The following is an 11,763-nucleotide window of genomic DNA, read 5'->3' as shown; positions in this document are numbered from 1 at the left end:
GATAAAAAGAAAAAGAGAGCAACAAGAGGAATGAATGAACGAGAAAGAGGGTGAGCACAACCCAGTTGAAATTGTCTCCAAACACAACCCGCTCACCCCAAATTCCGACTCCCAATTAGTTGAACGCATCGTGAACTCCACTTTCTCCTCTGAGAGAGTGGCTTTGTGAGCCTAGCAGAGAACGACACACGATAACCCAGTTTCTGTGGAGTCCTTTTTAAAACACAGAATCATACATCACCCTTGAACCAAACCTCTCGACGTCTGCTCAGTGTTTTGTTAACATGTTGTGATTATCACGACTGGATTTATTGCCGCCTTAATAGGCCTACATTTAGCCATGTACCGTGTCATCCCTTCAATCGGAATGGTACCCTCCTGCTACCTGTTGCTTGGCAATACCGTTAGACACACACACACACACGCACACACACACACACAATGCAGTTGCAGTAGCCTGTGTGATGTAAATTGTAATGTGCTTGGCTTTCACCGCTGTCAGCCTTGGACTGTGAAATCTTAAGAGCTAGTTGAGGCAAGCACATACAAAGACTCTTAGTAAACCCTATCAAGTTTGCTGTACCCAAAACAGCCACGTGTACCATGGGCTCTTCACCATGTTCACCCCACAACACAGATGCGAGCTGCAGTTTCCGGGCTCAGTGTTACGGATGAATGCCTCCCCTGTGCTGTTTGTCCCCCTTCCTCTCCTGTCCTCTCTACCTCTGTCCAGATGTGCACCAGTGAGGTGCACCTGGCCTGGGAACGAAGTGCTCAAGAGCTGCTCTGCCAGCATCGGGAGAGAGGCCTCTGGGGTTGGGACTGCTGGTCTCGCAGCCTCCCAGCCTGCCACTTTGTGTTACGTTTTGACTTTGCGTCTTTTTGTAGTCTTGATTTAGGTTGGTTGTATGTGTTTGTGTTAATAAATCCCATGGATTTGGTTGTTGCGAAGGCGTTTTTCCCGTGGTTGATTTGGGTCAGGGGTGGAGTGTTGTTCGCCCCATAGGGTCGCCTAAGGGTGGGGTGTAACACTCACAAAAATCTTCTTACATATTCATCATTGTGTGAGGGCACAAAAAAATAGAACATAAGCACAAACAGGAAGCAGTAAGGGGAAAGCCCATGGCAGCTTTTAAACCTTCACGCCTTCGTACTTGATGGATTTCGGAGACAAAGTAACCAGAAAGTAAGACAAGTTTCTACTTTAGTCATCCTCATTTGTAACTCTCCTCTTCTAAACGAGGTGCGGGGTTTTCGGAAGACGCATGGGGCCACCCCGCACAAATTTGTAATTGCGTTTCCTTTTTTATGATAATTGCTATGCTTTTCAATGTAGATCTAAATGCTTTACAGACACGTAGAATGAAGTTGTGCAAAACCAAACGTGGATAATGTCCAGGATTAAAGCGTTTACCAACTACGCATATCAGTAGATTGTTACCCATCACATTTTGAGAGTATCCCCAACCCCGAAGCAAACATAAGCAGTTGAGCCTTGGAGTGGTGTTGTGGACTGATAGGTGCACCGTCCCACTGTCTATCTATCAGCCTGTGTATTCTAATAGGCCTTATCAATGACCTGGAGAGAGCAGTCTGTGCCCATTGACTAGATAAAGGGGGAGTAGATAAAACAACTATTTGGCTTTAGCATGACTGATGACATTTCAGTTTCTCTCTATCTCATTCACTCTCTCTCTTTCTCTGTGATATAAACACACACACACACACACACACACACACACACACACACACACACACACACACACACACACACACACACACACACACACACACACACACACACACACACACAGCCCTTCCTAACTGGAATTCAAAGCAGCACTGATAATTAGAACATGCAGACCTGCTTTATGTCTGTCTGATCCATCTATCCATCTATCTATCTATCTATCTATCTATCTATCTATCTATCTATCTATCTATCTATCTATCTATCTATCTATCTATCTATCTATCTATCTATCTATCTATCTATCTATCTATCGATTGATCTATCTGTCTGTCTCTCTATCTATCTATTATGCATGATTTATACTTTATTCTGCCCACACAGCATTCACAGATGGACACACAGCAGCAAGTCAATCCGGTGTGTGGGTGGGTCCATGTATGTGTCTGTGTGTGCTGGTTTTCATACGTGCAGTCATACCCTTGTGTGTGTGTGTGTGTGTGTGTGTGTTCCAAGAAGCATGTGTATTCCTGGTGTGGTCTATAAATAGCCTAGATTTTATTTAGATGTCAGAGAGAGAGAGAGCTCTTAAATGAGTTGCCATAGCAACAGTCACGTTCTGGGGCCCTGCGTGTGTGCAGAGGATGAAGGCATGATAATGTACCTTTCTCTGTCTGCCTCTCTTGTTCTGCCTCTTTCCCCCTCTCGCTCCATATGCTGCCCCTCTTGCTTTTCCTGTCCCAGCTCCATGAACCATTTCTCCCATTGACTCTGGCCCTCTTTAATGCCTCACCACTGCCACCACTTGCCCTCTCTAATCCCTCCTGCTTCCAGCATCCATTTGGTTCTCCTTTCCACCTCCCTTTTCATCTAATTTTCGTTCTCCATTTATCCCAGTGCCAATCCTTTTCCTTCAATCAATCGATCAAGTTCCACTTTCACTTTGTTTGTTTTGGCTCTTATTGTCTGCCTCAGTCTCTAGCACCCTCTGCTGTAAAGGTTGTCACCAATGCAATGCAGTGAGTGAAGATCGATTGATTGATTGGTTGGTTGGTTGGTTGGCTGGTCGGTTGACTGACTGATTGATTTGCATGCTGAACGAAAGCATGGAAGAGATGCAGGTGAAAGCAGTGTTGTCTCAGAGGGCTTGGTAACTGAGGTTGGATCACATGCATTCACAGCGGTTTACAGAGCTGCAAAGTCCCATCACAAACCAATGCCATTTAGTCTTTTCACTATTGATTTCTATAACAATTGTTTGTTGTTGTTGTTGTTTTTTTGGAGAAAAAAAAACATGCCTCACCCCCCCCCCTCTCTCTCTTTATCACAAATACACACATTTCCCTTAATATGTGTCTCCCAGGTGTGTAAAAGCAGCCATTTGTGATAGGGTTAGTATAATGGGAATAAACAAACACACACACACACACACAAAACCAGAGAGTGAGAGTGAGAGAGAGGGGCTTATGTATAATGGTCTGGGTAAACACAGAGTAGATAGCATTAGAGTGGTCTCAGTTAATTTTCACTAAGGGCCTCTTTGCATTAGGGATCAACAGTATGATCCATTGCAAACACCACTGTGGCAGACTGACCCTTGAGATAATGGTGGCACACATACACACACACACACACAATTTGAAAATGCTGAGCCTTAGAGGTCAAACACCATAGAGCATGATGGGACTGTCATATAGATGATGTAATATAGATTGAAGGGGTGAATTGGACACATGTGGTGTAGATACAGCATCGCTAAATCTGGAAGCGGCTGACCATGTCTTGACAAATACAATGAGCACTCGTAGATGTTAGTCATGAAGTGGTTATGTGCCCCAGGTGAAAGCTTTGTTACCCCTCCCATAAGCAGAATTTGAAAACCATTGTGTCCACGACCCATTTATCACCAGGTCATCACTTTGCACAGACCAGACTCATTAACTGTCGCACTTTGTAGATAGCCGGTGATATTTGTCACAAAACTGCCCTTGCTGTGTTTCATGACCCTCAGCCGTTAGCAACAGCTCTGACCAAACAAGAAGAGCAGGTATGAAAAAAGAAACTTTCAAGCCACCTCAGAGTACAATGGCGCGGATAAACTTTATTGTGAATGACAATTTCCTAACAAAGATGTCCTTAATAAATCCGAACTTTGTTTTTTGTTGTATGTTTTTTTAATCTTTTCTGTGACTAACAACTTGGACAGATATGTAACATGGCAGAAAGATAAAGACAAAATATGGACATGCCTTCTGTGGCGCCGCGGTGGTCGTGGTGACTCAGTAGTACGTCTCCTGTTCCACCCAACCTAGAAACCAAAGGAGACAGCATTAAAGAAAGCCCCGGCAGATGTTTCATCTCGAATTTTGTTTCAAGACTGCTGAGGTTAAATGATCTATTGTTCACAATATCATCCCCCAGACGAACTATAGAACTTTTCCCTTGATAATTCAATTCGAGGGCAGAGTTTGGCGGGCTGAGAGGATGTGTCATTTTATCTTGAGTGTGTGTGAAGTGAGATGATATCATCCCATCGTCTGCTGCACTATGTGATGCTCCACAGAAGTGATGCAAACTCTCAAAACAAATAATATCTAGAGACAAGGGTGGCTGAAACTCTCTTGACGATACCGCTGAGAGCCAAGTGCTGGAGCTGCTCCACTGACAAACACGAGGAAAACCTACTTGAATTAAGAGATTGAGACATTCGTGCGATACAACCCTCTGTGTTGCATAGCAGGGATCCACGATGTTTCAAGGTTGAAATAAGGATAAGCGGCCTCTTTAGCCTGTTTAACCTGCCTATGGTTCAACGTATGCAGTATAATTCCTCACAGTTCACAGGCTACAAACTATGCAGGGCCCTGCTGTGCTTGGGAAGAAACTGCACAACAAATGAGAAGAAAGAAGAGGAAAGCCACTTCATTTTTTTGTTATCGTGCAGTTACAGTGAAAATTGTTCTCTGAACTTAACCCATCCTATTGTATAGGAGCAGTGGGCAGCCTTGGCGCCCAGGAACCAACCCCAGTTCGTCTTTCGATTGCCTTGCTCAGGGGCACAGACAGGAGTATTAACCCTAACATGCATGTGTTTTTGATGGTGGGAGGAAACCGGAGCAGCCGGAGGAAACCCACGCAGATACGGGGAGAACATGCAAAGTCCACACAGAAAGGGCCTGGGACGGCCTGGGGTTCGAGCCCAGGACCTCCTTGCTGTGACGCAACAGTGCTAACCACTGGGCCACTGTGCTGCCACCATATGGTACATATTCTTAGCCACTGTTTTAGCTAAGTGTGGCTCCCAGCTGTTGGTGTTTTATTTTCACACTGCATCATTCTTAGACCATTTGTTATGTATATGTGAGCTGACCTGGGGCTAATTTAGTCACTTTTCGCTTGCTGCGATGAGATGAATGCTAGGTTTTAAGATTTCTATATCAACCCAATAACACTGTGTAGCGCTAGCTAGCTAGGTCTTGGCTTAAATTATGATGATCCCACGTTAAAATGAAAGCCCTAATAACCCAGCATTAAACAAATGCTTCAGAATCCAGTTAGCGCGGGGTAATTCCTGAATGAGAATGGTTCGTATCTCTTATTCTCCTTTCTTTTTCTTTTCTTTGATGAAAACAAAATTTTGTTGGGGGGGGGTGATAAGAGGGTTCGTTGTTCCCCTTTCAAAAGTTTAAAATGGTCCCAAAATATTTCAGTTTGACTTCTCCCCCGTCCAAATGGGCTCAGAACAGATTATTCACCATGGCTGGACAACAGGATTGTTCACTGATGTGTGCTGCGAGACTCAGATGGAGAAAACAAAAAAACAAACACACGCACACACACACAAATACAAACATAGCTGTGTCAGAGTTAACATGCAGGTTCTTTGCAGCTCAGTGGGTAGTACATGGCTTTAACAATGACAGGGTTGTGGGTTCCCTTCCCACTGGGGCATAACCATATGGCACAGCTCACTGATCTGCACGGAAACTCAGCTGTGCCCATGATGACGGATAGGCCCCATGTACACGATATACTTTACGTTGTGTACCCACACAAAAACACATACACACACACACATATACACAACCTCCAGCAAAAATGTGCACATTCACATTTACTCCACTGCAATCACATGCTGTCACCGTGCATGCAAGCAGGCACAGCTGTGGTTTAGCCTAACCATGTCTGTCACTGGCCCTCTAATTCAGCTCCTCTGCTTCCTCTGTGTGATTTAACACTCGCTCTGTATTTATCAGGATGTGTCAAAACCGTGTCCTCAGACTGATGCATTAGGCCAGCCTAAATCCAGAGACCTCCTTCACATGAATGTTTTACCACTCTTGTGATACTGCATATTACATTAGCAGGGCTGTCTTGCAGAGGGATTTCTCTACCATTTACTGAAACTTGGTTTACCCGTGGTTTTGACTGTCTTATAAACATAGCAACAGACAGACGGACAGGCAGATGGATACAACACTACATTGGATTAGCAATAGGTGACAAATCAGCTGTCATCATCACTTCACCCCCCCCCCAACCCGCCCACTCCCCAGCAGTCATCTCCAAGTGTAGGGAGCTAAGACAGCGTTTAATGGAAAACACTTTTTCTACTTGGCGTTAGCAGGCCAGCAAGCAGTCGAGGAATAGTAGAGTACGCATTAACAGGCAGCGAGAAAAAAAAGGTTCTTACCGCCAGGGTTGCGTCTGAGGATGTATCTTCGGGCCTCATCATACAGGAAGATGAGGAGGGAGTAGGGGAAGGCACAGAACCACCAGCATGGCCTGTGATAGGTGGAGGCAGACAGAAAGAGACGGAGTTACAATTGAAACTGAACAGTAACCAGGAAGCTGGCAACACATTTTGCAGGCTTTTGGAGAGGCTGGTGGTATATGCATTAACAGCATGCAGGACTTTATGTAACTATGGGCTGCAGCAAGTTCTTTGAGAGCATGCAAATAACCTTGGGAGCAAGCAGGACTCATTCGCTAACACTACCAAAGCACAAGCTTTGTGGATTTTAACAGGAGCTTCGTCTGAGCAAAAGTTACAAAATACTTTGAATGAGCAGTGTAGGCCATAGACGTAAACTATGATGCAACTTTCTTGGATGAACACAGAGGAAGTTCGAGAATCCCAATTAACCGTCTAAATTGAACAAAACAATACACTATAAAAATGTTAATATGCCATGCGAGAGCATAATAGAGATTGGATTTGTCTGGCTCCATCCTCATCTGGATTGTCTGTATGCCATTAATTTCTTTTGGCAAAAAGTTTCTTGGTATCTCTTGGAATGTTTGCCAATGAATTTCAGGTAAAAAATGTATAGGAAAGGTAAAAAAAAGAGACATGGAGGAAAAGGGCAAGTTAAAAGAAATGGGGAAAGAGCGAAAGAAAAAGTAGGACAGTGAAACAGCAGTGAGATGGAGGAGGGATCGAGGGAGAGAACGAGAGGTCGGCGGAGCAGAGTGAAGTGGAAGGGGATTGGGAGGGAGGGGAGGGAGGAAGAGGAGAGGAGCTAGAACCAGCAGGAGCGGATTAAAGGCAGCAGGGAAAATGGTGGAGTTCAGAGGAAGACGAGAGAGAGGAGAGCAAGCAGAAACTAGAAAGACGAGAGCTGGGCAAGAAGTTTCGAGCCGGGTATGGAAATCTTGAGCTACTAATGAGGCACTTCTCACTCCCTCTGCGTGGTGCAAAGAACCTCATTAGTAGTTGCTTCCTCTAAAGTGAAAATTACTCTCAGCTTTTAACTGGCGGTAAGATGCTATCCACCAACTTTAAAACACCTTGGGAGATGTGGCCGGTCAGTAGATGACATATGAATGACATATCAGTGAAGACTAAGACTGTTTTAAAAATGTTTTGTCAAGTGCATGTATATGCAGGCAATATATCAGGTGACAGTATGCATGAAGGTCTTAATTGGGATGGATTGTAGAAATTTATTTTGTCATCTGCTCCAGAACATGGCTATGTGTCTGGGTGGCGTGGTGGTCTATTCTGTTGCCTTCCAACACGGGGATTGCCGGATGGAATCCCCGTGTTGCCTCCGGCTTGGTCGGGCATCCCTACAGACACAATTGGCCGTGTCTGTGGGTGGGAAGCCGGATGCGGGCATGTGTCCTGGTCGCTGCGCTAGCGCCTCCTCTGGTCAGTCGGGGCGCCTGTTCGGGGGGGAGGGGGAACTGGGGGGAATAGCGTGATCCTCCCACGTGGCGAAACTCCTCACTGTCAGGTGGAAAGAAGCGGCTGGTGACTCCACATGTATGGGAGGAGACATGTGGTAGTCTGCAGCCCTTCCCGGATCGGCAAAGGGGGTGTAGCAGCGACCGGGACGGCTTGGAAGAGTGGGGTAATTGGCCGGATACAATTGGGGAGAAAAAAGGGAGGGGAAAAAAAGAACATGGCTATATGTATGAGTAGACGAGAAAGTTATTAATTGTCAGTGTTAAGTTTCTGTTAGCAGTGGTGCATGTGGTACGTGGTTGTTTCCATGGACAAATATGTTTTGTGTTTATGCACATTTTCAAGTGGCCACACTCTGTTGATGCCTATCAACTGTGTGTGTGTGTGTGTGTGTGTGTGTGTGTGTGTGTGTGTGTGTGTGTGTGTGTGTGTACTACTTACTTGAGGGGGTACATTCTAAGGGCGACGTCCATGCCAGGGCAGTAGGAGAGGAAGGCAGCCAGTGCCGTCTCCTCAAACAGTCCAAAGATTAGGATACGGTTCCTATAGAGTGTAAATAAAACAAAAAGAGTAAAAAAAAGAAAGAGTTAAAGTTACAATAGTTTTAGTGTTACTTTAGTAATGATTACAACAATAGAAGATGTAGTGTTGGCAATGTCCAAAACATTTATCATGATAATTGGGGTATCATGTTGCCTGTTACCAGTGAATAGATGGTGTGTATTAGTTTCAGAACATAAAAAATAATGCACATTGTGCATAAGAAACATGAGAAAATGATTAACTAGTTAACTGGTTACTTCCGATATGTATAGCAAGCAATTCTATCTTTCATTAAGTCATGATTAATGGGTTCATGCAACCGCTGGACGACTCGTTTGACTGAACAAATTACTTTATATAATATTATATTTGTGCAATCCCTTTGCACATTTCCTGAATCCACCGACAGAATGTGCATGTGACCCTTGGGTTATTTTATATCACCTCTGATTTTTCATGTGGAAGCAGAAATTTAAAAAAAAAAAGACTTATCAGATTCACCTAAACTTGCATATAGCGACCGTTTGTCAGGAAAGCCAAACCGGAAAGCAAAGATTGGTTTAGGTCATGACCCAAAGCAGGGTCATGGGAAATTGAAAACTGAAACCCAAATGAGAAAAAATCAAGCGATCAAAATTACTGCTACTGCCCTACAGCCTGCACAGTAAGACAGACTCAGTGATCACTGTAAAATTAGGCGTCAGTAGTATATCTGTCCAGGACGAGAAAATAATTTGAGAGTATGGCTCAGGAAAAGGTCTGGAAAGCAGTGCTGTAAGTTTTCTCCTTGCATTTGTGGCTAGAGACTCGCCGTATGTACATACTTCATTCCTTGCTGCAGGATAGAGTTTCTCCTGGTCTTGCAGATAATCAGATCAGCCCACTGGACGATGACAATGCTGACGAAGAACGATGTGTGGCAGGTGAACTCGACAATCTTTCTGCGCTCGTATGTCTGGATGATATAGGCAGGGGAGAGTGTACACAGATAAAATACATGTTTATTTCCCCTCCCTTTCAGTTGTACAATACGGGTGAGCTTTATCACGGACATGAAGCATCATCAACATTTTCATCCAAAGGTTCATTATAGTGCCATCCATCGTGCAGCATATTGGATTTGTGTTAGTAGTGTCCATTAGCCCGCGGCTTTGTTGAACGGCTAGTAATGGTATCAGGATGAGAATTCGCATTAGGTGTAGAAATGCTGACATGTTGCTTGCCACGGCATTAGCATTTAACATTACTGACAACTGCCGATCATATCATTACTGACCCATTGCTGTCCATAACTGTCCTCCAGATCGTTCATGTATTTGTCATCCCAGTGTACTCGGAGCCCCAGCAGGTCCATGGGTAGAAAACCATTTTCAGCCAAGATTACAAAGTATGCAAAGAACCCTGCTGTGGCCTGCATCATACCTAGCAGAAGGAGAGAACAGTTTCATAGTTTGGCGTGCTTTTTATAGTTTGTGTTTTTCAGCTTCGATGCCCAAAGGACTGGGTTTGCCATGTTTGATGAGAGTCAAAAATGTAGTTCTGCATTGTCATCAAGTGGTAAACAGCCCCCACCTTGTGTTGAAAGCGTGCTTGTTTTAGAAGCATTAATCAATAGTCCGAATGAGTCTTTGCCCCGGCACGGATATGAATGTCTCGTGCAGATTTAATCATAGCCAAAGATAGAAGACAGTATTTAATGTTTGCGTCAGACGAATATTAAAACCACTAAGCATCATTCATCAGTGTCATTTTATGAGCAAGATGTTTGTCAGCTGCATAAATTCCACAACCTTGTTTCTGCTTCAGACTCACTGCTACCTGCCTTATTCTCACACATTTGGCTGCTACGGTGAAGGTGTAAAATGCTATGCTCTGTGTTATTTTTCCGAGGAACATCCTACCTTACAATAACAATTAAAAAGAGCAAATACAAAAGCAGTTATGATTTGGCTATCTAGCAGTTAGCTGTTGTCTTCAATTTATTTTTGTCGTAAATTTTTGTTATTATTATTTATTTATTACTTTATTTTAAATATATTTATTTATTATTAAATAATTTGTATTACTGTCTTAAATTTACACGCAAATACATGTATTTGCATGTAAATCTTTTGGATTGGTGCCTTAACTGACCTCAAATTAAAAAAAAATACACAAAATGATTCCTCACAGTCCTCATTGGTTAAAGGAAATTTGGAGATGTCGATGAGATAATTTGGTGTTCCCAGGTGTGATGAGCTTTAGTACGAATTCATTCCTCTTACCGATTTGTCCGTAAGCTATACTGATGAGCCTTTCGTTGACCAGTTTGTCTGTTTTGGGGTTTCTGGGCTGCCTCTTCATGATGTCGCTTTCAGCTGCTTCATAAGCCAGGGAGATAGCAGGAACCTGTGACGGAAAGACAAGAAGGACTCACTGAATGTCAAGAACTAAAGGGATCTATCTATCTATCTATCTATCTATCTATCTATCTATCTATCTATCTATCTATCTATCTATCTATCTATCTATCTATCTATCTATCTATCTATCTAATGTACAAACTAATTAACTAGCTAACTTACAAGCTAATTAATTTGTGAACTATTTAGCTAACTACCTACTCACCATGTCAGTTCCCAGGTCGATACAGAGGATGGTGACAGTTCCCAGGGGCAGGGGAATGTTAGCAATGATGAAGAGGAGGAAGGGTGAGATTTCAGGAATATTACTGGTCAGGGTGTAGGCGATGGACTTCTTCAAGTTGTCAAAGATCAGTCGGCCTGACAAGGTAGAACAAGGCAAGAAGATGAAATAGATAAAAAACAGATTAAAATGGGATTGTCTATCAGTTAGGATGACACTTGAAATATTTGCATCAGTTAAACCTAGAAAGTAATGTGGCTGAAGTTGACCATTTTGATTCTGATTTTTTTGGAGGGATTTTCTGCCCTTTTCACTCTATTTTGGCATTCCAGTTCTCTTCTTGTCCTACAGTCTTGGTATTGCATAACCGCTAGGGCAGTTGGAGGGTGTAGATTTTAACGCCATCTTCTAGTACACATGAAGTCAGCCAACCACTTCTTTTCATCAGCCAGCAGCAGGTTCCCCTGGTGGGGAATGTAATTGAGGCTGATGCTATTTCCCCCCAGGTCCATGCACAACTGTACAGGTGCCCCACCAGCTACAGGAGTCATTAATTTCAATGATGGGACATATTACCCCTACCTGCTCCCCCACCCAGGAGCGCTACTAATCAGCCAATTGTGCTCCCTGCAACACCCAACTGAGCTGGAGGCAACGCTGAGGTTCAAACCATGAAGCTCGGTGTTGGGACACTGGCGTGTTATTCAACATTACA

At 43.7% G+C, this 11,763-nt stretch overlaps 1 protein-coding gene across 1 annotated transcript in view; it reads right to left on the bottom strand.

The window, feature by feature from the left end:
* Positions 1–3,771: 3,771 nt before the first annotated feature.
* The window catches only part of LOC130131307 (sodium/potassium-transporting ATPase subunit alpha-1), a 28,942-nt gene continuing 20,950 nt past the window's right edge, over positions 3,772–11,763 (bottom strand). The window contains exons 17-23 of the mRNA XM_056300951.1: positions 11,031–11,185; positions 10,688–10,811; positions 9,700–9,845; positions 9,248–9,378; positions 8,322–8,423; positions 6,384–6,475; positions 3,772–3,998 (exon numbers count right to left, since the gene is read on the bottom strand). Coding sequence (XP_056156926.1) covers positions 3,970–3,998; positions 6,384–6,475; positions 8,322–8,423; positions 9,248–9,378; positions 9,700–9,845; positions 10,688–10,811; positions 11,031–11,185 — 779 coding nt within the window. The 3' untranslated portion in view covers positions 3,772–3,969. The remainder of the gene's footprint in view (positions 3,999–6,383; positions 6,476–8,321; positions 8,424–9,247; positions 9,379–9,699; positions 9,846–10,687; positions 10,812–11,030; positions 11,186–11,763) is intronic.

The sequence above is a fragment of the Lampris incognitus genome, chromosome 21 (assembly GCF_029633865.1).
Source record: "Lampris incognitus isolate fLamInc1 chromosome 21, fLamInc1.hap2, whole genome shotgun sequence".
Classification (NCBI taxonomy): Eukaryota; Metazoa; Chordata; class Actinopteri; order Lampriformes; family Lampridae; genus Lampris; species Lampris incognitus.
This window is presented reverse-complemented; position numbering and strand designations above follow the sequence as displayed.